Here is a 25,689-nt window from a genome sequence, read left to right on the forward strand (position 1 = left end):
TCTCCCTTTTCTTCTATTTAAAAAAATAAATATTCTCTCCTTTCCTCTCCTATCCTTTCAGGTTCTGTTGGTGGCCAGTCAAGAAGGAGGTCTGGGTAGTGACCAGTTCATCCAGGCATTCATGGATGCTGCAAGCTCTGTCCTGAGTGGCTTCACCATGGGCCTCACACCACAGAATGGCACTGCAGAGATCCAGGGTATTCTACTGGGTGAAGAGGTCCAGATTATTCTTCAGGATGCCCTCCAGCTGGCATTCAGACCTAACATGAGCAACGCCCAGTCACTCAACATCACCATGGAGATTGTCAGGAGGGCGGAGGGCGTGGTTAGATTGCTGGTCCCCCAGGAGGCTGTTGGGTATCTGTTGCCAGGGTTCAGGTTCATTAGCACCTACCTTGAGACAGTCTCCAGACCGGGCGGGCCTGATAAGTGGAATGAGATGTGAGTTGTACTGTGTGTGGACTGTCAATATTAATGCATTTTAAGTTGCGTCCCAAATGGCAGTAGTGCTGTGCGTGGATCCTGGTCAAAAGAAGTTCCCGAGATAATATGGTGCTATTCAGGATGTAACCTTACTGATTCTAAATGCTCACTGAAAATCAGAAGACGTCAGTGTTTTTTAGGATGATGCTGTTGATGATGACAAAAAATATTATCATCAGGTTGTTTTGTTACTCCCTCCCCTCACAGTGAAGATGATGACAATGATGCTGCTACTTTTGCTGCTGCTGATGACGATAAACGATAACATAACGATAACAATGACATTTTCTTTCCTCTCAGCATTGTGAACGAGCTGAAGATGGTCCAGGGCCTCCTGGCCCCTGACAGCAGTGCCGAGGTCTATCTCTCTATCATCATCAACATCACTCATGTCATCCTGGACTCCAGCCAAAGCCAAGGCAAGTTGCCTATAACAGCTCCTCAATATCACTGTAGGACTACGTCCCAAATCGCACCCTATTCCCTACATACAGTAGTGCGCTACATTTGACCAGGGACCATAGGGTAGTGCACTATATAGGGAAAGGTGGCAATTTGGGACAGTGCGTCTACTGTCCTAATGGCCTGTGATATAGTACTGCTGGCACCATACACTTCATTATTAAATAACCCTACCAGGATCTCAGCCAGACACTTTAAGCACAGTTTATTGACATGCCAAAGTCAGAGTTTGTGTCCTCTAGGAAAAAATGACTGTATCTGTATATTAACAGTGGCCAGAATTCAACATGGCAAAATATATTGTACATCTATCTGTCTCACTGTCAGAATCTGTCTTCTTGGAAAACAATTAAGTTAGCTAACAGAAGCTATCCATTTGTTTGATTGTTGGCTACAGTTGTTATGTTAATAACTAACGATATGCTGTCATTTTTCATAATTGTAACATTATTATCGTCAACAGGTAGCAACATGGGCCCTTGGAGCAACATGAGTCTATGGGCTAACATTGGTAATGATATGACTGCTGAAAACCTTGCAGAAATTGCTGGTCAGGTAAGGCATAATATATTACACCTTTGCGTTTATTATCAGTGAAATGGGGTGGCAGGGTAGCTTCGTGGTTAGAGTGTTGGGCTAGTAACCAAAAGGTTGCAAGTTCGAATCCCCGAGAATCCCCGACCTGTTCTTTCACTGAACAAGGCAGTTAACCCACTGTTCCTAGGCCGTCATTGAAAATAAGAATTTGTTCTTAATTGACTTGCCTAGTTAAATAAATGTTTTAAAAAATCTGTAATCTAATTCCTTCTACGACAGTGGCAGTTCTGCAAAGTCATCTTTATACATGTGCTGAAGGCTTGTCAGTTGTATGACATATACTTCAGGCAGTCAACAACATGCCAAAGCACAAAATGCTATCCAATGCATATATCAAGATTGTACATTTTGTGGTTTGTCCAGTTTACAGTTTAAAATATATGCCAGTGTTTTTCCTCAATGGGTTACTGACTTGCCTAGTTAAATGAAGGTTAAATAAAAAAATAAAAAATACAAAGATTGAGCTGTCTCACTGACATTCAAGAGTCACAGTAGCTCATGGTGTGGACAATTCCAATAATAATTTCAGTTAATCAATCTTTCCTTCTGTCTAATTTCCAATGAACAATTGAATACTTCATAATTGGAGAAGACTAACAATGAAGGCAATTTCCAAATACACATATTACGTCTAATAACCATGCCTTAATAAATGGAGCTGTTGTTAATAGTTGTCCAATGGAGAACACTAGCAACGTGATATTTTTGTATCCTTTCAGATGACTGGTCTCCTAAACTCTGTGCTACCCCTCATCATTGGGCAGCAGGGTATCATGCCTTTCCCTCTGCCTTCTCCTGAGATGCTCCCTGACATACTCCCTGTGCTGATACAGATCCTCACTCAGCAGGCTAACCAAAGCAGCTGGGATAAGTAGGTTCAGGGGTCAGGGGTCATCCGTACAAGGACGAAAGTGGTATCTGGTTAGATAGTGAGAGGGAAGAGAATTACCATGGTGTTTTAACTATAGTAAGATAGTATAGGGTTCCCGAGTGGCGCACTGCATCTCAGTGCAAGAGGTGTCACTACATTCCTTGGTTTGAATCCAGGCTGTTTCACATCCGGCCGTGATTGTGAGTCCCATAGGGCGGTGCACAATTGGCTCAGCGTCGTCTAGGTTTGGCTGGGGTAGGCTGTCATTGTGAATAATAATTTGCTCTTAATTGACTTGCCTAGTTAAATAAAATATAGTATTATATTTTAGTCATTGGGGAGAACATTATCATGTGTGTTTTGGTAGTATAGTATTATATTTTAGTCAGTGGGGAGAACATTATCATGTTTGTTTTGGTAGTATAGTATTATATTTTAGTCAGTGGGGAGAACATTATCATGTTTGTTTTGGTAGTATAGTATTATATTTTAGTCAGTGGGGAGAACATTATCATGTTTGTTTGGGTAGTATAGTATTATATTTTAGTCAGTGGGGAGAACATTATCATGTTTGTTTGGGTAGTATAGTATTATATTTTAGTCAGTGGGGAGAACATTATCATGTTTGTTTGGGTAGTATAGTATTATATTTTAGTCAGTGAGGAGAACATTATCATGTTTGTTTGGGTAGTATAGTATTATATTTTAGTCAGTGGGGAGAACATTATCATGTTTGTTTGGGTAGTATAGTATTATATTTTAGTCAGTAGGGAGAACATTATCATGTTTGTTTGGGTAGTATAGTATTATATTTTAGTCAGTGGGGAGAACATTATCATGTTTGTTTTGGTAGTATAGTATTATATTTTAGTCAGTGGGGAGAACATTATCATGTTTGTTTGGGTAGTATAGTATTATATTTTAGTCAGTGAGGAGAACATTATCATGTTTGTTTGGGTAGTATAGTATTATATTTTAGTCAGTGGGGAGAACATTATCATGTTTGTTTTGGTAGTATAGTATTATATTTTAGTCAGTGGGGAGAACATTATCATGTTTGTTTTGGTAGTATAGTATTATATTTTAGTCAGTGGGGAGAACATTATCATGTTTGTTTGGGTAGTATAGTATTATATTTTAGTCAGTGGGGAGAACATTATCATGTTTGTTTTGGTAGTATAGTATTATATTTTAGTCAGTGGGGAGAACATTATCATGTTTGTTTGGGTAGTATAGTATTATATTTTAGTCAGTGAGGAGAACATTATCATGTTTGTTTGGGTAGTATAGTATTATATTTTAGTCAGTAGGGAGAACATTATCATGTTTGTTTGGGTAGTATAGTATTATATTTTATTTTCTAGCATTGTGGGCCACAGCATAATCGCCTGTTATGTGTATATAGTGATAGTTTTAAGTTAGCTATATTATGTTGGTTGTAAAGTTTCTAAACCAACTGCTTCCCTGTGTTGTCAGGTTGGAGGGGATGATTGGGGCCCTCCTGTCGACCCTCAGGGACACCCCGGTGTGGGACTCTGTTCCCCCTGCTGTTTCTGTGATGAGCCAAGTCATGGGAGCCTTGGTCAACAATATGCAGGCTGAGACAGGTGAGACTGAGAGGCAGCTTTCCATACACCTTTTTTTCCATACACCCTTGACAGCACTGTTGTTTCCTTTGTACCACAGATTGCTAGTAATTCCGTACATTAGACATACAGTACATTAGATACACAAGTTATGGATTTAGTGAACTGTAGCCTAGCATTGAAAGTTATTTATGCAAATACTGATCTTAGTTGCTCACAAATGTTCCCATAAGTGTCCCATTGTAAAACTCTCTTTCTCTCTCTCTCTCTCTGCCCCCCCCCCCCCCCTTCGCTCTCTTTCCCAGCATTCATCTTGAGTTTCCAGAAGCCACTGGCTGCCCTGATGTCAGAGTTGGTACAAGCTGTGAATGGCAGTGATTTCAACATGGCTGACGTGTCTGAGGGAATGATCCCTGCCATCGAGCTCACTGTGGAAGCTGCCATACAGGTTTGGTCAGAGCACTGGGTGCATTCTCTTTGTTTTCTTCTTTCTGCCTTACTGACAACTGCTGGTGTTCACCCTCTTCGTGACATTTACTAGGTTACGTGGTTGGTAACACAATGTCCTCAGTCCTCACTAGGAATGTCATGTTCTTCACAATAAATAACATGAGCCAATTTCATGAATTCATGTTCAATTGTTAAAGAACTTACCGGTTTGATGGCTTCAGTGGAAGGGAAACTAAATACCTCAAGCTATGCTGCTGTTGAAAGACAATAGGCTCCTCGTGTTTTAAACGTTCGTCCTGACTTGGGTAGGTTATTGTTTGTCTGTTTAGATATCTGTCCCTGAGAGAACAGTCTCAGGAATGGTCACAAATATACTTTAAAAAAAATCTGGTTCAGAGCTGTTCTTAATGACGACCCAATGAGCAAAGACTTACCTTTGCTATCTGAACGGTGGCCCAAGATCATTGTGTTCAGTTAAAAAAATGAATATTCAGTTGACCGTTGCCAAAACTGATATCCCATCTCGTTGTCAGCCACATTACCTGTCAATATTGCCTAAAAAAGTTGTCTAGAACAGTTTCACAACCTTAAGAATCAGGAGGGAGATGTATCACAATAGGTATTTTCACATTACCTAGCCAAACCCAGCCAAACAAAACTAAGCAGTACTGAGCTGGCCAGGTTACACACCCACCATAGATGCTGGAACCATGCCGAAAAGGACACATTTAAACAAAATATCAGAGCCAGCACAGTTTAGTTTGAGTTGATACAACAGTGTGAAAAGGGTAAATGTGGATCAGGACAAAGTTCTCCCCTGAGATTCCAGCCTACGCCCAAGCTTGGACAATAAGGTACAATAAAAGATGAATAGAAAGAGAATAGGTCACAGCTTCCCCAACTTCCTTTCAAGTTGTGGATGATTCAACAAGGAAAAGAGACAAGGAAAAACTACACCATTGAGTTTAGTTTTAGTAAGTTTTACGATTCATTCTCAATAGATCACCTTTCATGTGACCAGACTCTTAGTCATGCCATACATATTTATGGTATAATGGTATATGGTATAATATGGTATAATAAAAGGAAGTGTTTCTACATAAATAGGGAGGCCATACACGTTTTATTGACACACTTGACCGTCTTACTTTATCGTCTGTTCTATTACCCTTCATATGATATACTGTATTGTTGTGTGTTTACCCTAGAGAGAATCTGATGACTGTCCAGAATAAAGAAGTCAAATAAGGCCGATATTTTATCCCCCATTGTATGTATGAGACAATGTTGAAGTCACCATACTATCACTGATGACGGTGTGAATCTTCTGCCCTTCCCTTTACTGGTACTGCTTGTGGAGAAGAATGAGTCCATTTTCCAATTAAACAGAAATCTAAATTCACTGTCCCTCCTTGTTGCTGTTTTTCATTTTCACCCATCATAAGGCTGCTAATAGGAGTGAGACCTTGGAGTGCAGGCAGGTCCTGAAAGCCTGGGAGCCAGTTAGAGAGGCTGCTGGGCTGAGTGAGGCCAGCCTGGGCTTGTGGTGTAACATCAGCCTGCTACCAGTCATGGAGGCCGATGCTGCGTCCAACTATGTCTATGCCAATCCAAACATGACCGTGAGTAGTAGTAATCACACATCACTAGGATTTCAGTTTGTAAAACTTCCCCACTAGAGGGCACTGTGGTAGCACCTAGTAAACTCTGGTGCTACGTTACTGACACAGCTCCTTTGCCTGTTGTCTTCTGTTGTGTTCTCTTCCCAGGGCATGGGGATGGGGCATGGGACAGTATCAGTGGACACTACAGCAGCTATGATGGTGGCAGCTCTGCGTTCATTCTACTGGGTCCAGGTTAACCGCACCATAGTTACTGAGCAACTTGGTACAATGCTGTTCAACACATTATACCAGCTACAGGGACTAAATATGACCACCGAGGACCAGGCTCACTGGAACACACAGTTTCTCCAACTACAACTGAGCCAGAGGTGAGTCCTGTGTGGCTCAGTTGGCATAGCATGGCACTTGCAATCCCAAGTTCTGCAGGGTCAATTCCCCCTGGGGACACCCAAAAGTGTCTGCTAAATATTATTATTATATATTAGTTAACAACCAAAACACTAATGCCCCTTTCACAAGACTGAGCTGAGCTGTACTGCATTGGCCTGGTTACGTATCCACCATATGGTAGTGGCTGGAAAGGACAATGTGAAATGAAAATATCAGTATAGGACGGTTTGGGTCAGAACAATAGTGTAAAAAGGGTATAACAGTGACAAATACTTACCTGACCAGACCTTCGCACAACGTTGGCATGACTTTGTTTCTATGTGCCACTAATGGTTGTTTTGGGTCACCACAAGGTACACTTTGACAGTCAGAGGAAGAGTGCAAGTCATCTCCGGTGCTGCTTTGTGTTCTTGTGTATTCTGCCTTTCTCAGTATACCCGATTGACACACCCTGTTTGCTTTATAAGCTGTTTATAAGCTGTTTCTCTGACTGTATTCAAAAAGTGCTGAGCTAGGATCAGGTTCACTCTGACCATATAATCATATTCATTATGATCTGGAAGGCAAAACTGATCCTAGAACGGACCTTCTTCTCTGACACACTTTGTGAATATGGGCCCTGGGAGTGCTCAAATACAAGACATCGAGAAGGACGAGGAGAAAAGCATTAGGCAGAATAAAATGTTTATCTCAGAGGGTTAGAGAGAGAATTAAATAACCAATAAAGACACAAATCAGTGTAATTTTATCACCTACACGCACAAACCAGAGGCAAACCAATATAGATTCCTTCCTAAATTACATAAGAGAATTTGGAACAATCAAATGTGCATTAGTTTAGTTTGACTCTTTACCTGAACACAGATCGTGTGTGTGTGTGTGTGTGTCTGTGTGTGTGTGTGTGTGTGTGCAGATAGTGATGTCTAACTATTATTCAGTTATCTGAGTCTCTTTTCCTCTTTAATTGATTTCGTTTTCTGTAATAATGAACTCAGTGCTGATAAGAATCACATTATACATATCTCATGGAATCAATCACGATTGCATCCCAAATGGCACCCTATTCCCTATATAATGCACTACTTTTGACCAGGGCCCAATGTGATAGCGCTCTATGAAGGGAATAGGGTGCCATCTGTAATGTAGACCAAGTTTGACGGCGAGAGTCGTAGATCACTGACCACTGTAATGGAAATATCCCAAAGAAAGAAACAATCTTATACCACGGCCTAAATTATATCCCAAAATTATGAATAAGTACCCCCCAAAAAATATGATGATGATGATGAATTATGATTATATTCAATCCAGATTGAGAAATAATGCTATTACTGACTCATTATTATTTTATGTAGGGGAAAAGTATAGCAGTTGCAGTACATGAAAGCATGCAGTAAATACATTCTCTGTTTCAATTTAACCACAGGCTATCCAACTTTAGCTATATGCTATTCTATTCTTTGTTTCTGACACCAACATATCTCTTGCTGCTATTTCACTAATGGGAGAGTAGTTTCACTGACACATAAGTAGCATTTCTATCCTGCATGTATGAAATTACAATATCTGTGAAAGCATTCAATTGATCTATATCTATGTGTTTCCCGAACACATATTCTCCATCGAGCTTGGAAACCGCTTCCTATTGTCCTCACTCACAGTCATAACCTTAAACATACAGATCTGTATATTCTTGTTGTAAATGATTAGTTTACAGTCATTGGTCCTAATCCATGTCTCTTCTCCTCCCCAGTACTCAGGATCTTAGGATGGCCTTGGATCAGCTGGATGCCCTGGCCATGGACAACCCCTGGATGAGACCCTACCTCCTGGCTGTAGAGATGACCCTAAACTACACTCTGGAGAATAGCCATCTACTCCAGGTATCTTACAATCTCCACTCAATGTGTGTGGGTGCGTGTGTGTGTGTGTGCGTAAACTATTCTATTCTATTTCAGAACTCCACCTCCGCACAGCATGTGTTCATGGAAGCCATGGAGATCCTCCTGACAGGCATGAACTTCACCGAGGACCTGGACCTGTGGATGCGTCCCTACCTCCAAGCCATGGAAATGACTATCAACTACACCATGGTCTACAGCCAGCTCCTCCAGGTGCTGTGCCATCTTCTTCCCTTGTGCCATTGATCAAGGCAATCACTTAACCCAGAAGTGCTCTCCATGCACCCGGTGGTTGCTGACCCCTGTGCCTCTCAACGTTTGTGTGTGTGTGTGAGAGAGAGAGTGTGTGTCTGTGTCTGTGTGTGTTTGTCTGGGGGTGTTGGGAAAAGGCAGAAGCGGAATTTCAGTTTTCACCAAATGGACAATATTCTATTCTATTCTATTCTATTGCAGAATGCCACATCTGCCCAGCACCTCCTGATGGAAGCCCTAGAGATGCTCCTCACCGGGTCTAATCTCACCCAGGACTCCATCCAGGCCATACTCACAGGTGCAACTTTGCACTGTTATGTCATTTAAAATTGTGTCTAATTATCACATAGCCGATTGGTCACATGAACGTTACAGAAATTGAAATCCATTCATCCATTCACAGATAACATCTTCTCCAGGCCAGATGGAGGGTCGATCAACAAGCTGCTGAAAGATATGATCAGGGAGCTGGTCCGTGTACAGTTGCTGGGAGACTGGCCTATGGTCTACAGCGTCATGGAGCAGTTCCTATCTGTCAACACCACAAACCTCATCCTGGAGAAGGCTATTGAGTTCAGCGGCTGGTGGGGCTCCTCTACCGCCTCCGGGTTGGATCTGGTAACCCAGGCTCTGCCCAGGATGTACGAGGTGGTGAAGGCCTTCTTATCCACTTTGAGACAGATGAGTGTCCCCTTCCCTCCCATCTCTGAGATGTCCATGGAGCTAGCAGAGCACGTCATCACCATGCTCAGACAGGTATCCCAGACACATGCATGTGGTTAATTAAGATATGATGTTATTATAAGTGAAATAAAATAAACACAAAGCTTCAATTGCAAATCATATTCAAGTAGGTGCTGGCCTTTTTTTCTGAATTTTTAGGTATCTCAGACCAGTGATCTCTTCGCCCCGCTGGACTACTACCTGAGCCAATTACAAGACGAGATGACCGGGCGGAGCAGGAGTCCCTTCCCCCACCACAATGAAGGTGTGTCCAGGAGGGTCCGCCGCGAATTGATGAGGAGGGAGCCAATGAAAGAGCCAATGGATGACTTCCTTGATCTGTTCTACTTGGACTACCCTGTCTTGTTCCAGGCCCTGGCAATGCCACCCACCATGCCAGACATCATGGAGACTGCCCATATGTTCTTCGGCAACCCTGACTTGTCTGTAGTGCTCAAAGGGGTCTCTAGGGACATTGGTATGGTACCACCATCACTACCATCCATGGGGAACGTCTCCAGGTCTATGTCCAGGGCCGGAGCCATGACATGGGGCCCCTCAGTTCCCCCCCCTCTGGACGACCCCATCGACGTGGCCCTGGGCATCCTCTCCTACCTCACCCTCCCCAGACAGTGGCAGGCATACAGCCAGCTGTTCGTGGAGATAGCCCATGAAGACTGGATCATGGAGGACTTGGCCAAGATACAGAAGTTGTCAGCAGGCCTGGGCAAGATGGCGGACATGACCATGGTGCTGTCCCAGCATCCCCCACTACAGGTCGCCCAGAGGGTGGAGCATATGGTTAGGCAGCTGAGTGCTGAGGTGGCAAGGATCATCTACAGTGGCCCCAACAATGGATCCAACATGACCATTCAGTTTCTCACCGCCTTCAACGACATCCTGGCAGATAACCTTGAAGAGGTCTCTGATATTACAGCTCAGATCAATGCCATCATTCAGAACATCCTCAGCTCTCTGTCCAGACCAGAAGCTTACATGAGTCTGGCTCCGTACATGATGGCTCTAGACCAGACCATTGCTGTGTTCACCTCTTACCTACCCACAGACAGCCTGATGTACCTCAACACCTCTGGCCAGATGGTGAAAGGCTTTGCACTGCTGGTTTCACACCCACGGGACATGAAGAACATGATGAAGGCTACAAGCATGCTCTCTGCCTCACTGGATCATCTCCTGGCCTCCGATAGGGAGACGACCCTTCCGGACAGGAAGCCGATCCAGTCCACCACTCACCCTCTCTTCCTGAACAGTGCCTTAGTCACTCATACCCTGTTCAACCTCTCCGCTGCAAGTCACAACTTCAGCAGCCCTCACGAGAAAGAGGCAATGATCAATCAGACTTTCCTTGCCCTGGTGGCCTTTCTGCCTGAGGACCAGAGGATATACGTTCTCCCTCTGGAGTCCGTCCTTCTCGCTGCCCTCTCTGGGGTCTCCAACACGGCCCAGATCCCTCCATCCTTCCTGGGGATCTCCAAGCAGATCACCATGTCTATCCTTACCATGCTCAACCTAACCAACACCCCAACAGGGTACCAGGGGGACAGTGCTGGTGCCACGGTCCAGGTCCTGTTTAGAGTGTCACAACAGGTAATGTTTGTGACTGCCTTTGACAGATATTATAATGTCTTTTGTAGCTGTTATAAGTGCTTTATGAATGCATACATAAGTGGGTCAACAGTAAATATGTTAGCCATATTTGTAATGTTTCATATTGCATCATTACATTGTAAATTGTTCTTGCAATTGAGCTTGTGGCTTGCTATTTGTACAATGATTTTTGAACAATTAAAAAACATCATCATCATCATCACCAGGTGTCCACCAGCCTGTGGCAAGGTTTATCAATGCCCCAATCAGCCGTCCACGTACCCTCCATGCTGGCATCCCTCAACCAGGCTGCCATGGCTGTGGCACCCCTGATGCCCGATGGCAGTGAACACTACTTCAACGTCTCCCTCCATATCTTGCACATCACCGCCATAGCTATCAACTACACCACCACCACTGGGGACATAGCCGGCGCTATGGCTGTCATCTCCAGCTCGGTTCAGAGTCTCCTGGTCTCTCTGTCTTCATACCCCAGCCTGCAGACAGCAGGCAGTATCATAGGTAATTGTTTCTCCATCTTTTTTTTTGTACCAGGGAACTATGATACAAGGTTATGGTCCCTCTTGTGTCAGGGACTGGCAAGCTATAATTATCTCCTCCATGGATGAGCACTTACAGTTAAGATCAAGCAAAACATTTGCTGAACATTTTAAATGTATTGATTCAAACAAATTAACCAACATATACTTGTTCCTCCTTGAAGGAATGCTTACATTACAACTAGCACTGTAGAAATGAATATATTTGTGTCTGTTAACCATTTAGGAGACCTGGAACATGCCATCCAGAAGATGTTGCAGGTGTTACGGTCTGGCCGAGGCCCCCTGGCCCAGACTGCTGATGTCACCCAGCTGCTTCTCCATAACGTTCAGGGTCTCCTGGGCCTGGCAAACACTAGCATGGAGGCCAGAGTGGCTCGTCTGGTATTGGCTGCAGCCAAGATGAACACTGGACATCTGCTAATGATGAACGAGACCAACTGGACACACAAGTTCGTTTTCTGTTTTTAGACTGATTGCATATCTGTTTGTCCTGTCCTGCCAACTTCTATGGTCGTTGGCATGAACATGATCATAGACGTTAGCTATAAAGCACAAACAGGTCTGGGACCAGGCTACGTTTTGCTGTTGCTTTGGAGATAAATGGTTAATGAAGCTGAATAAGTGTCTCGTCTGTCCCATGACAATGGCTTGTGCTCACAGCTGTAGCATTCAGAGATCTCAGCATTGATGACTTATTATTTTATCTCAGAAGCAGTATTTTCCAGTTACTTGGTATTTACTTTAATATTATAATCTACTAATAATATCATCTTGTCTGTTAGGATCATGTGCATAACAACCATGATGAAAGATGTAACTAATTATAGTTTACAGTACTACATGCAGAAATGAGAGGAGCAGCTGATGATGATGGTTTTTTGTCTTCCGCCCCACTCCCACAGGTTGTCAATGGTTCTGACAGACATATCTAACAGGGTTCCCGAGGACTTTCCCTATGCTCCCCTTATTAAGAATATCACAATGGGCCTGGCCACTGAATCACAAGGTAAGCCTAGTTACTTTACTCTTCATTTACTCTTCATTTACAAATCAATCAATTGTTGACTCCCTCCCCCTCCTCTCTTAGTGGTTCAGGGGTTCATGGCTCAGTCGGGACTCCCTTGAAATTAGATGTATTGCTCAATAGGACTCACGTTGTTTAAATGGAGGATAAATAAAGGAGACAAGTCTCACTATAGACCTGACCGATTGGCTCCAGAAAGACATTACAAAGACAAAAAAAATCACATTTAGTTTCCATCGTTTGTTTGATGGACGGGAATCCGCTGAGTGGACAAGATTACTTTTCTTCATTCTTCCATTATCCTAGCCTCTAACCCTAGAATACCTCTAACTATGCCAACATCCCAAATGGCACCCTATTCCCTATTTAGTGTAGTACTTCTGACCAAGGGCCATAGGGCTCTGGTCAAAAGTAGTGGGGTCGTTCATGAGTTGCGGTAGCATTTGCGTCCCTTGCCTTTGCAACCATGAAAACACTTTAAAATGACAAATAGTTACACATCATATATGTTTTTGTTAATATTGAGCTGTTTATCAATTATAAAACTTAACGCAAGTCCTTTATACAATGTTTATGGATTGTTCAAAGTACATTACAGTAGGGTAAGCAAACTGTCTTGTTCCCAGTAGTGATGTGCAGAGTTAATAGTGACATATTTTGGGGATTTAGAGATATCTATCTATTATGAATGCTAGAAAGTGAACAAAAGTATTTCATATCATATTGTATAGATTATTAAAAACGAACAAAGCTATCAAAATACCTATTTTATTTACTAGTATAATTTCTGTCCCTCAGTTATACCATATGTCATTGGTGTTAGCGCCTTGAAAATCACTCGAAGACATACAAGGACCTTGAGCATTCCCTCCAGTGGCAAACTGTTATCGGGGGAGGTGTCTATATTAAAGACAATGATTAGCTTATCACACCCTTTTAGAATGTCATCAATTTGAGGATTACATTGATCATTTGGTGTGTCTAAATCCAAAGTGTCACTTGGTGTTACTAAATGTAAATGAAGGGAAATAACATTGTGAGCAAAATCTTTAATCATATCACTTTAGTCAATTATTTTTAAAGGGTTAATAACCTTGATTTGAGCAACCCCTTGATTTGAGCAACCCCTTGATTTGAGCAACCCCTTGATTTGAGCAACCCCTTGATTTGAGCAACCCCTTGATTTGAGCATACCCTTGATTTGAGCATACCCTTGATTTGAGCATACCCTTGATTTGAGCATATCCTTGATTTGAGCATACCCTTGATTTGAGCATATTTGGCCTCCATTTAAGAAAATATCCTCAACAACCTAAAATGTCTCATTAGTCTTACCATCATTGGTGTTACTACTGGTGGCACAATGTTATCGTAATATCCAAAATGTGTAAAGTCATTAAGCTACCATATTAGTTGATTTAGAGTGGGAAGATGTACCTAAATACATTTAAATAAGAACATTCTAGAATAAATACATTTTTTCCAAAATGCCTCTAACTGTATGTTCTCCTACTAACTTTCACAGACAAACTCCCCTGGTGTCTTTCCTCCTCCTACTCACATTGTGTCTAATTGCATAGCGACTCCTCTAGACTCCTACAGACTCCTACTAACCCTCATGCAGTCAACCACATGCAGTCTTCACACTGTTAAATGTTCATATGCATAATTTGATTTCTATAGCCCCACGTGTCAGGTGTCCTCTGATACAGAAGTCAGAAGTCAGACCTTCCCTCCGCCTCTCTATTTGACCTTTATATAACTCCTACTAGGAACTCCTACTAGGAACTCCTACTTGAGGAATCCAGTGCAATCAATTATTTATATACACTAGATGACTGACAGGGGGAGCTGTTTTGAAGCCATCGTGCCTCCATCTTGGCACTACCCCACCATTGTAAAAAATATTTTGGAAGCTATAGAAATGCATTTTTTTAATGTCTACATTTGTTTTTGCCAATTTTATGATATTATCGACACCTTAATGCATAGTTTAAAGTTATATTATAAAACTGGTTGTTTGGATCCTGGATACTGATTGGACGAGTATGCTTTCCACACTATGCTGTATTGGCCGTCATAGACACACCAATGCCTGCTAACAGTTCCATCTAAAAATGATCACTCCATAAGAATATCATGCTCATGTTGCTGTCCGAATCATCGCTTGTATTTATCTCTACTCGCACAATATTTATCCTTGCTTCCAACCTAGCATTTAGTTTCGTACAGCAGGGGTTAATATAAGTCTCTCTGTCTGCCTGTCTGACCTCAGAAACAATGTTTAACTTTTGAATAACGATCTCTGTAGTACCATACATACTGTAGAGCTAGTTGAATCACACATCAACGTCTTTATCATGGACATATCCAAGTAAATACCAATAGAAAATAACTCAAACAAACGAAAATGCAGCAAGTGGACCATCATTCCAGTTTCAATGTTTGACATGACTGAGTTATCTGAAGTCGGTGACAAGTGACAAGAACATTATCCAGCCTGCATAGCAACCATTCTGTTTAGAACGGACGACCAGTCCTTTTGCATAGCAACTTTGTGAAAAATAATTAACAACTGGGTCGCGTTTGTAGCAACATGACCAAAAGAACTAATGACCACATTTTTGTCCAGACAATATCTTGAGGTGGAAGAATGAAATTTGACGAAAGTTTTGATGAAAATGTGTAATTTATTGTCATTTTAATATGTTGGTATCGTGTCGATCCAAACAACGCCATTTACCTGTGACTGTATTCATGATGCAGCACTGCCTCTTGTGCCTTATTGGTAAATTATGTGAGCGAAACATACAAAAAATATATGAAAATATATACATTTTCCTTAAAGTATAATTTTTTGAAAGTACTAATGTTACTGTCCCCACTACAACATCAAAATATACACTTAAATACATACAATATATACTGTAGAATTCCATCCATTCCTATGGAGGACTGCTCGTTCTGGGGGAGTGCCAATATGGCTGACCGGTTGCTTCAAAGCCTCTCATTGGCCAATACATAGCATCAGCAATCCAGAGTTTATATACATCATTGCTCACAATGTGTTTTTAATGTAGCCATATTCCAAACACCATTATTATATAATGGACATATTTCATATTGAAACCAGGCAGTGCAATAGGATGGGCTTAATAATGTGAGCTTTGTTAGAACTCCAGATAAGCCAGGAGGCATATGGCACATCTCCAAGAGAAAGACACTCTGCTCCTTATTAAACCTTATTAAATCGCATTAGCCAAGTAAGAATTCAATCACTAAATACCCCCCCTCCCACACACACACACACACACACACACACACAAATATAATAGCTTTGAGACCACATTTTAATTGGCTACTGTACTTGTTTTATAATGCCATGTAACAAGGTTATATCTCTGTATATGCAATATAGTCACTTGAAAAACTGCACCACAGCTACTTCAGCTACAACCCTTTCATTTCCCAGAGGTATGATCCTAGCTTGAGGATCATACCCTTTTTATTATTTTCTCCACTGCAGTACCCCTGAGATCCTAAATGATTCAAAGAGTATGTTAAGTCACTCGCTTTTCTTCTGGGTTTTCAGTGCAGTGCACCAATATTTACTATTCACCGTAGTTCGTGTCTTGTTTTAATTAGATGTTTCGCCTTGAGGTCTCACTGCTTTGACCAGAGACCTAAGTAGTGCACTATGTGAGGAATAGGGTGCCATTTGAGATGTAGAAAGTTGGTCCCTTTGCCTCGTCAGTAGTATGCAGGGTCCCACATCATTTGCTGCTAGCTGTTCAGAGAAGCCACCCTGAAATAGAGGTGGTAATGATGCCCTGTGGGACACTCTGTTACCATGTCACCTTAACACATCTCTACTGCCCTCCCTTTCCCTCCCACGCTCTCTCTCTCCCTTTTTCTATCTCTCTCCCTCCCTCCCTCTCTCCCTCCCTTCAAAGTGAACCTACACCTCCTACTCCAGACCATCCAGTTAGGGTCTGAACTCTTCAGCAGCAGCTGGTCAGATGGAAACTTCAGCAACATACTGGTCTACCTGACCTCTAAGGTTAGAACACAGTACTTCTCATGAAACTTGCATCTGTAGGGCGAGAGGGATACAGAGGCTATTCTCTCTGGAATAATGTCTAGACTACCATAACATCACCAAGACTAGGGTAGACAGACATTTGTTGCAACAGCGAGGAGCTACATGTGTTCTACAACAAGACACACACACATACAGTAACATGGTTTATTTACAGTGTGTTGACTGCTACCATTGGGCTTCTATACTGACAAAATTCACAGTCCATATGACTCATCTTGCACGTTCTGCTTTGTGAGTGAGGAAGATTTTCAATGTAGGCCTATTCATTACACATTGCAAATAAACTTGTAACTTGTGTTGCAGGTGTGTGCGCTGGAGGATATGGACTCCATCCAGCAGGTGATGCAGGCTCTGTCTCTTGGCCCAGGGTTCCTGTGTGAGACTGCCATGCCCATTCTCCAGGCCTTCCACATAATGACCCGGAGTCTGGCTCAAGACAGCTCTGACCTGTTTGAAGCTCTGTTCGAAACCTTCATAGGAGACCCCAACACCTACAATGTCAACATAAACTGGTATGGAGACATTATAGGACATGTAGACTTCAAAATAAATGAAGAACTAAATTGTATATTGTGTAAATGGAAGTTATCGTTGACAAATGTTCATGTGTGCGTGTGTGTGATATGTTTGTGACACAGGACCTCTGCACTCACCCAGACACTTGGCCTGAACATCAGCAGCCTGAAATCCCTCAACATCAACATGACCTCTCCAGGTATACCAATTACTTTTCAACATTTATTTATTAGGATTTTATTGTTGTTTTTGACAGTGACAGGCATGGATGAAGGGGAGATAGATAGATGAATTAAAGGGAGATACAGAGGTGAGAAGGATGATGAGGCCGGGATTCGATGTCATGCAGGCAGGGGGGACAATATATGCTGGAGGCAGTGGCCTTAACCACTAGACTAGATCAACTCCATTCACCACTGCCCCATTACTTCAATTACTGCACTCCATAAGCCAAGTCATTAATGAGCTAATTGCTTATTAATTCAGGGTTAATTAGCTAATCACTTAGATAATTTGTTAGCTAATTGCCTAATTATACTATGAAGCGTAAAGCTCATGTAATGTATTTTGCTCTTCTGAACATGCAGCCCATACTGCTTTTAGAATGACTTCTAATATACCACCTTTAAATATAATTATAATCTGGGTGGTTCGAGCTCTGAATGATGATTGACGGACAGCAGTGGTATATTAGACCATACACCACACGTATGACAAAACATTTACTGCTCTAATTACGTTGGTAACCAGTTTATAATCCCAATAAGGTACCTCGGGGGTTTGCATTGTGCATAAGAACAGCCCTTAGCCCTGGTATATTGGCCATACACCACACCCTCTTGGACCTTATTGCCTAAATATACACTACAGTTCAAAAGTTTGGGGTCACTTAGCAATGTCCTTGTTTTTGAAAGAAAAGGAAATTTTTTGTCCATTAAAATAACATAAAATTGATCAGAAATACAGTGTAGACTTTGTTAATGTTGTAAATGACTATTGTAGCTGGAAATGGCTGGTTTTGAATGGAATCATCTACATAGGCGTACAGAGGCCCATTATCAGCAACCATCACTCCTGTGTTCCAATGGCACATTGTGTTAGCTAATTCAAGTTGATAATTTTAAAAGGATAATTGATTATTAGAAAACCTTTTTACAATTATGTTAGCACAGCTGAAAACTGTTGTCTGATTAAAGAAGCAATAAAACTGGCCTTCTTTAGACTAGTTGAGTATCTGGAGCATCAGGCAGAGTTCCTCAACTTAAGCCCAACTTAATATTTTATTTTTATTGGCCAGTCTGAGATATGGCATTTTCTTTGCAACTCTGCCTAGAAGGCCAGCATCCCAGAGTCGCCTCTTCACTGTTGATGTCGAGACTGATGTTTTGCGGGCACTATTTAATAAAGCTGCCAGTTGAGGACTTGTGAGGTGTCTGTTTCTCAAACTAGACACTCAAATGTACTTGTCCTCTTGCTCAGTTGTGAACCGGGGCCTCCCACTCCTCTTTCTATTCTGGTTAGAGCCAGTCTACGCTGTTCTGTTCTGTGAGTAGTACACAGCGTTGTACAAGATCTTCAGTCTCTTGGCAAATTTTCGCATGGAATAGCCTTCATTTCTCAGAACAAGAATAGACTGATGAGTTACAGAAGAAAGTTCTTCGTTTCTAGCCATTTAGAGCCTGTAATCGAACCCACAAATGCTGAGGCTCCAGATACTCAACTAGTCTAAAGAATCTTTTATTGCTTCATTAATCAGAACAACAGTTTTCAGCTGTGCTAACGTAATTGCAAAAGGGTTTTCTAATAATCAACTAGCCTTTTAAAATGATCAACTTGGGTTAGCTAACACAACGTGCCATTGGAACACAGGAATGATGGTTGCTGATAATGGGCCTCTGTACACCTGTGTAGATATTCTATTAAAAACAGCCGTTTCCAGCTACAATAGTCATTTGCAACATTAGCAATGTCAACACTGTATTTCTGATCATTTTGATGTTATTTTAATGGACAAAAAATGTCCTATTCTTTCAAAAACAAGGACATTGCTAAGTGACCCCAAACGTTTGAACGGTAGTGTATAACACATACATAAACAGTACCAGTCAAAAGTTTGGACACTCCTTCTCATTCAACGATTTTCTACATTGTATAATAGTAGTGAAGACATCAAAACTATGAAATAACACATATGGAATCATGTAGTAACCAAAAAAGGGTTAAACAAATCAAAATATATTTTAGATTCTTTGCCTTGATGGCAGCTTTACACACACTTGGCATTCTCTCAACCAGCTTCACCTGGAATGCTTTTCCAACAGTTAATGGAATTCCCTACATATGCTGAGCACTAGTTGGCTTCTTCAATTGGGTTGAGGTTGGGTGATTGTGGAGGCCAGGTCATCTGATGCAGCACTCCTTCACTCTCCTTCTTGGTCAAATAGCCCTTACACAGCCTGGAGGTGTGTTGGGTCATTGTTCTGTTGAAAAACAAATGATAGTCTCACTAAGCGCAAACCAGATGGGATGGCATATCACTGCAGAATGCTGTGGTAGCCATGCTGGTTAAGTGAGCTTTGAATTCTAAATAAATCACAGACAGTGTCACCGGCATAGAACTTCCACACCATCACACCTCCTCCTTCTTGCTTCACGGTGGGAACCACACATGCAGAGATTATCCGTTCACCTACTCTGCGTCTCACAAAGACACAGCAGTTGGAACCAAAAACAGATTTCCACCGGTTTAATGTCCATTGCTCAGGTTTCTTGGACCAAGCAAGTATTTTCTTCTTATTGGTGTCCTTTAGTAGTCGTTTCTTTGTAGCAATTCGACCACGAAGACCTGATTCACGTAGTCTCCTCTGAACAGTTGATGTTGAGATGTGTCTGCTACTTGAACTCTGTGGAGCATTTATTTGGGCTGGTAACTCTAATGAACTTATCCTCTGCAGCAGAGGTAACTCTGGGTCTTCCTTTCCTGTGGCGATACTCATGAGAGCCAGTTTCATCATAGCACTTGATTGTTTTTGTGACTGCACTTGAAGAAAGTTCTTGAAATTCTCCATATTGACTGACCTTCATGTCTTAAAGTAATGATGGACTGTCACTTCTCTTTGCTTATTTGAGCTGTTCTTGCCATAATATGGACTTGGTCTTTTAACAAATAGGGCTATCTTCTGTATACCAACCCTACCATGTTACAACACAAATGATTGGCTCAAACACATTAAGAAGGAAATAAATTCCACATATTACATTTTAACAAAGCACACCTGTTAATTGAAATGCATTCCAGGTGACACCTCATGAAGCTGATTGTGAGAATGCCAAGATTGTGCAAAGCTGTCATCAAGGCAAAGGGTGGCTACTTTGAAGAATCTCAAATATAAAATATATTTGGATTTGTTCAACACTTTTTTGGTTACTACATGATTCCATATTTGTTATTTCATAGTTTTAATGTCTTCACTATTATTCTGCAATGTAGAAACTAGTAAAAATAAAGAAAAACCCTTGAATGAGTTGGTGTGTCCAAACTTTTGACTGGTACTGTATATGTATATATTTATATATATTCTACTTTTTATCCTTTTTTCTCCTCAATTGGTAGTTACAGTTTTGTCCCATTCCTGCAACTCCTATACGGACTTGGTAGAGGCAAAGGTCGAGAGCCATGCATCCTCTGAAACACGACCCTGGCAAGCCGCGCTGCTTCTTGACACAATGCTCGCTTAACCCAGAAGCCAGCCGCTCCAATGTGTCAGAGGAAACACCGTACAATTGCAACCGTGTCTGTGTGCATGTGGCCGGCCAAACCCTCCCCTAACCCAGACAACGCAGGTCCAATTGTGCGCCACCTCATGGGTCTCCCAGTCGTGGCCGGCTGCGACACAGCCTGGGATCGAACCCTGATCTTTAGTGACGCCTCAAGCACTGTGGTGCAGTGCCTTAGACTGCTGTGCCACTCGGGAGGCCAACGTATAAATATATCATGTAAAATATATATTTTATGTTTCCCAGGTGTGGTCAAGATCCTGTATTTTCTCTTCAGTCACTTGTTCCATTTTTTTCTACAGGTGTGGTCAAGGTGTTGAACCTCCTGTATTTTCTCTGCAGTCACCTATTGTATTGTATTTCCTAGGTGTGGTGAAAATGTCGGAGCTCTTGAGGAACAAGACAGCGTTTGCTCTGGAGGTCCATCATTACACTGACATCCCACCTGAGATCCTCCACCTGCTGATGGAGACCACCATGCCTAACAGCAACTTCCAGGTGAGCTCACTTCAGCTTATTCTAAGCCACAGATCAGCTGTGATGCCCATATGATGTGTAACAATAACACCAAATACAATTATCTCAAAAAGAGAGAGAAATCATATAATCGTCATTTTTAGATGTTGTCATGAAAGTCAGACCAGTCTTCAACCTCTCTGTCTACTGTAGATCCTAGCCTGGCTCGCTAACATGCACCACTGCAGTGAAACATCTCTCTCTCTTCTCTCAATCATATGTTCTTACTCTTCTAATTTGCTACTAGCTAGTACTATATCTAGTGATCTGACCCATACACAATCTCTATCTCCCCTCTATAGATCCTAGCGTGGCTGGCTAACATGCACCACTGCAGGGACCCAACCAGCCTGCAGATGAATAGCACAGAGCAGCTCCTCTTCCAGGTCTTCTGCAACCTGCCTATAAACCAGTGGTACAACTTTGTAGTCATCGTGGCTCGCTACGTCCACATGGAGAACGTGATATACAGGGTATGTTTGAGTTTGAGTTTGTTTTTATTTTTACAGGGACAGTGCACATTAATCAACATTTCAGTAAAAGTGCCGGTTTTAGCCAACCGGCTAATTTTCAACCGCAGTCCCAGGGCAGGTTATTAAAAACAATTACAATATAGACAATAGCAACATAGAACAAGCAAGACATAGCAACATAGGACAAGCAAGACATAGCATACAGACAGAGCAACATAGGACAAAAAGCAGCAAGACAAAATTCATAAAAGCAACAAAGTGTTTCCACACCTCACAAGCTACAGACAACAGACAACATGGAGAGTGGCAACACACAGCTAGGGACCATGTTCACAAATCTGATTGACCTTTAGCCATGTCTTCAAGCATTTTGTGAAAGTGTGATATGTGGTGCAGTTATGTGTGTCTGATGGCAGTGTATTCCAGACATGGGAAGCTCTCACAGAGAATGCAGATTTACTAAAGGTGCTTTTCCTTAGGGGAACTATACAGTCACCTCTCATGGCAGACCTTGTGGATCTGCTGCCATATGTCTGGGTTTTCTGTTTAACAAAAATATTGAGTGGAGGGGGAGCCAGGCCATTGAGGATCTTGAATACAAGACATGCGTCGGTGTATTGCACAAGATTTTCCCAACTCAAGAGCTCATGCTTTCTAAGGATGTGACAATGATGATGGCTATTGGGCTTCCTATCAAGCACTTTGGGAGCCTGTTTGTAGACAGACTGAATAGGTTTTAATGTTGTACAGCAAGCTTGGGCCCAACTAGTCAAGCAGTATGTTAAGTGGGGGAGTATCGTAGATTTGAAGTACAGTTTTGCTACCTCTGTAGTCAAACAATTTCGTATAAATCGGAAATTAGCTAGGTTGAATTTGGTTATTTGAATTACCTTTTTCACATGCTTTTTAAAAGAGAGGTTAGAATCAAGTATGATGCCAAGGTACTTAAAATCGGATACCACCTGGAGCTTCTCCCCTGACACATAGACATCTGGCTCAGTAGCATCTGTTGCCCTCTTTGTGAAGAACATGCAAACAGTTTTTTTCACATTGAGATGCAAACACGAGTCACTGAGCCACTTTGTAACCTGGACCATTACAGTAGTGAGTTCTTGTGCAGCTTGTTGTTTGCTCTTTGCATGCACATATATCACTGTATCATCTGCATACATTTGAACTTCAGACCCAGTACAGACAGAAGGCAGATCATTAATGTACAGGCTGAACAGGAGGGGCCCCAGTATTGACCCTTGGGGCACGCCCACATCATAGCTACGAGTGGGCGACAGCTCATTGCTCACTCTGACACACTGAGTTCTGCCTTCAAGGTATGATTTCATCCATCTCAAGGCATCAGGGGAAAAGTTGAACTTGGACAATTTTGTGATGAGAATCTCATGGTTAACAGTATCAAAAGCCTTCCTTAGGTCCAGAAACACAGCCCCAACAGCACCCCTTTGTCCATCTTGGACTTCACATTTTCCAGAAAAAAGCAGTTGGCCGTTTCTGTGGAGTGTTTCGCTCTGAAGCCAAACTGCATGGAGTGTAATGTGAAGGGGCTGTTGTTGAGGTGGGCAATCAGTTGTTCTGCTACACACTTTTCAACAACCTTTGACACCACAGGTAGTATACTAATGGGCCTGTAGTTACTCACGTCAGCAGGGTCGCCTGATTTAAAGATGGCCGTTATTATGGCCGACTTCCATACCCTTGGAAACACACCGAGACCAATAGATGTGTTGGTGACCTTAGTAATGGGGCCAATGAGTGACTCTTTGTAGTTTTTAAGAAAGGTAGAGTCCATCCCAAACACATCTTTGGCTTTAGAGTTCTTTAGTGAGCTAATCACCTTGTTCACCTTTGACTCAGAAACCTCCCTTATGATGAAGACAGGTTGAGTGTCATTCACTAGCACTGAGACCAAGAAACAAGTGGAGGGGTTCTGTGTCAGTATCCTGACAGAGTCAATAAAGTAGGAATTGAAGGCTATTGCTATTTCGACTGCATCCTGTGTTAGATTGTTATTCACCATGATTTCTAGTCTTTTTGCAGTGTTACTATGGTCTTTCCCTGTTAACTTTTTTAGATTCTCCCATATCAATTTAGAATTTCCCTTTGCTTCACCAATTATGTTAATAAAAAAGTTTGCCTTGGCCTGTCTGATTTCTTTCATCACCTTATTTCTCAACATGGTAAACCTACGTCTGTCATGCTCTAATTTGGATTTTAGGGCTATTTTTAGAGCATAATCTCGTTCTTTCATCAATTTCCAGATTTCTCCATTTAGCCAAGGAAGAGTGCTCTTTTGGCCAGGTTTGGATTTGATTTTCTTTAGGAAGCCATTTATTGTAGTCTGGATTGTGGATAGAAAAACCTGACTATCAGCTTCCACGTCTGTATAGGACAAGAGATCATTCCAGTTTATTCCCTTAATTGCTTTTTCAAAATTATTTAATTCACTCTTAGGTATTCTGAGTTGATCCGGCTTTCTAACAGTAGAGAGGTTAAACCTGCTCTTAGACAGCTTTCTGGCTATAAGTGTCAGATTATGATCAGACAGCCCAGTAACCATATTGAATGATTTAGTCACTCTCTCTGGTTTATTACTGAACACCAAATCAATCTGTGTTTTAGAGCAACAAGTCACCCTGGTTGGCCCTTTAACTAGCTGTGTAAGGTCAAAGGTATTAGTGATCCGTTTGAGGGTTTTCCTACAACACTTGTCTTCATAATTAATGTTAAAATCTCCCATTAAGATGACCTCTTTCCCAAAATCACATTCCCTAAGCATGGTATTAAACTGATCAAAAAACACACTTTTGGTGGAAGGTGGCCTATACATTCCAATGAGGGTAAAAGACATTTGGGGAGACAGTGTAACGTTCAGGCCGACACATTCTAGTTCATTATCACATGACCACTCAATTTGTTTACATCGGATATGTTCTTTAATGTAAATCATCACACCCCCTCCTCTTCCCTCAATCCTGTCTCTCCTGAAAACATTGTAGCCAGGCACAACCAAAGCAGCACATGGAGAGTGTTTATGGAGCCATGTGTGTGTGTGTAACCTGCCATCTGCAGTTTTACAGTACAACTTCATAGTGCTGTTGGCTTGCTACGTCCACATGGAGAGTGCCGTCTACAGGGTAAAGGAATGGTTATGTCTCAGTGTCAGGGCAGGTTATGTAAAGGTTACACATCGGGATTCTCTGTGACTATATGTGCGTCTGGGGACCCAAACTGGTACACGTTTTTGTTTTATCACTAGCACTACACGTCTGATTCCATTAATCAAAGGTTTGATGATGTGTTGATTGGTGGAATCAGGTTTGTAGTGCTAGGTGTGTAGTGCTAGGTGTGTAGTGCTAGGTGTGTAGTGCTAGGGCAAAAACAAAAATGTGCACCCCTTTGGATCACCAGGACCGGGGTTAAGAAACCCTGAGATAGGTAGACATGTAATGTAATTAAGGACAGTAAGACCGAAGGGGATTCTGTCTACAGGCTCTCAGATGACAGAGAGTTCAGCTGTCTACAGCCTAGTCCTAATGACAGAGGGTTCAGCTGTCTACAGCCTAGTCCTAATGACAGAGGGTTCAGCTGTCTACAGCCTAGTTCTAATGACAGAGGGTTCAGCTGTCTACAGCCTAGTCCTAATGACAGAGGGTTCAGTTGTCTACAGCCTAGTCCTAATGACAGAGGGTTCAGCTGTCTACAGCCTAGTCCTAATGACAGAGGGTTCAGCTGTCTACAGCCTAGTCCTAATGACA

General features: G+C 42.0%; 1 protein-coding gene across 1 annotated transcript in view; it reads left to right on the top strand.

Moving 5' to 3' along the window:
* The window catches only part of abca12 (ATP-binding cassette, sub-family A (ABC1), member 12), a 96,765-nt gene that overhangs the window by 28,239 nt on the left and 42,837 nt on the right, over positions 1–25,689 (top strand). Inside the window, exons 22-42 of the mRNA XM_031797498.1 lie at positions 62–441; positions 784–902; positions 1,409–1,500; positions 2,262–2,413; positions 3,890–4,020; positions 4,305–4,447; positions 5,895–6,071; positions 6,219–6,442; positions 8,218–8,347; positions 8,423–8,578; positions 8,819–8,915; positions 9,021–9,373; positions 9,500–10,948; positions 11,176–11,470; positions 11,735–11,960; positions 12,414–12,517; positions 16,489–16,595; positions 16,941–17,149; positions 17,276–17,352; positions 21,298–21,428; positions 21,749–21,919. Of these exons, the coding sequence (XP_031653358.1) occupies positions 62–441; positions 784–902; positions 1,409–1,500; positions 2,262–2,413; positions 3,890–4,020; positions 4,305–4,447; positions 5,895–6,071; positions 6,219–6,442; positions 8,218–8,347; positions 8,423–8,578; positions 8,819–8,915; positions 9,021–9,373; positions 9,500–10,948; positions 11,176–11,470; positions 11,735–11,960; positions 12,414–12,517; positions 16,489–16,595; positions 16,941–17,149; positions 17,276–17,352; positions 21,298–21,428; positions 21,749–21,919 (4,923 nt within the window). The remainder of the gene's footprint in view (positions 1–61; positions 442–783; positions 903–1,408; positions 1,501–2,261; positions 2,414–3,889; positions 4,021–4,304; positions 4,448–5,894; positions 6,072–6,218; positions 6,443–8,217; positions 8,348–8,422; positions 8,579–8,818; positions 8,916–9,020; positions 9,374–9,499; positions 10,949–11,175; positions 11,471–11,734; positions 11,961–12,413; positions 12,518–16,488; positions 16,596–16,940; positions 17,150–17,275; positions 17,353–21,297; positions 21,429–21,748; positions 21,920–25,689) is intronic.

Source organism: Oncorhynchus kisutch, linkage group LG2 (genome assembly GCF_002021735.2).
Source record: "Oncorhynchus kisutch isolate 150728-3 linkage group LG2, Okis_V2, whole genome shotgun sequence".
In the NCBI taxonomy this organism is placed as follows: Eukaryota; Metazoa; Chordata; class Actinopteri; order Salmoniformes; family Salmonidae; genus Oncorhynchus; species Oncorhynchus kisutch.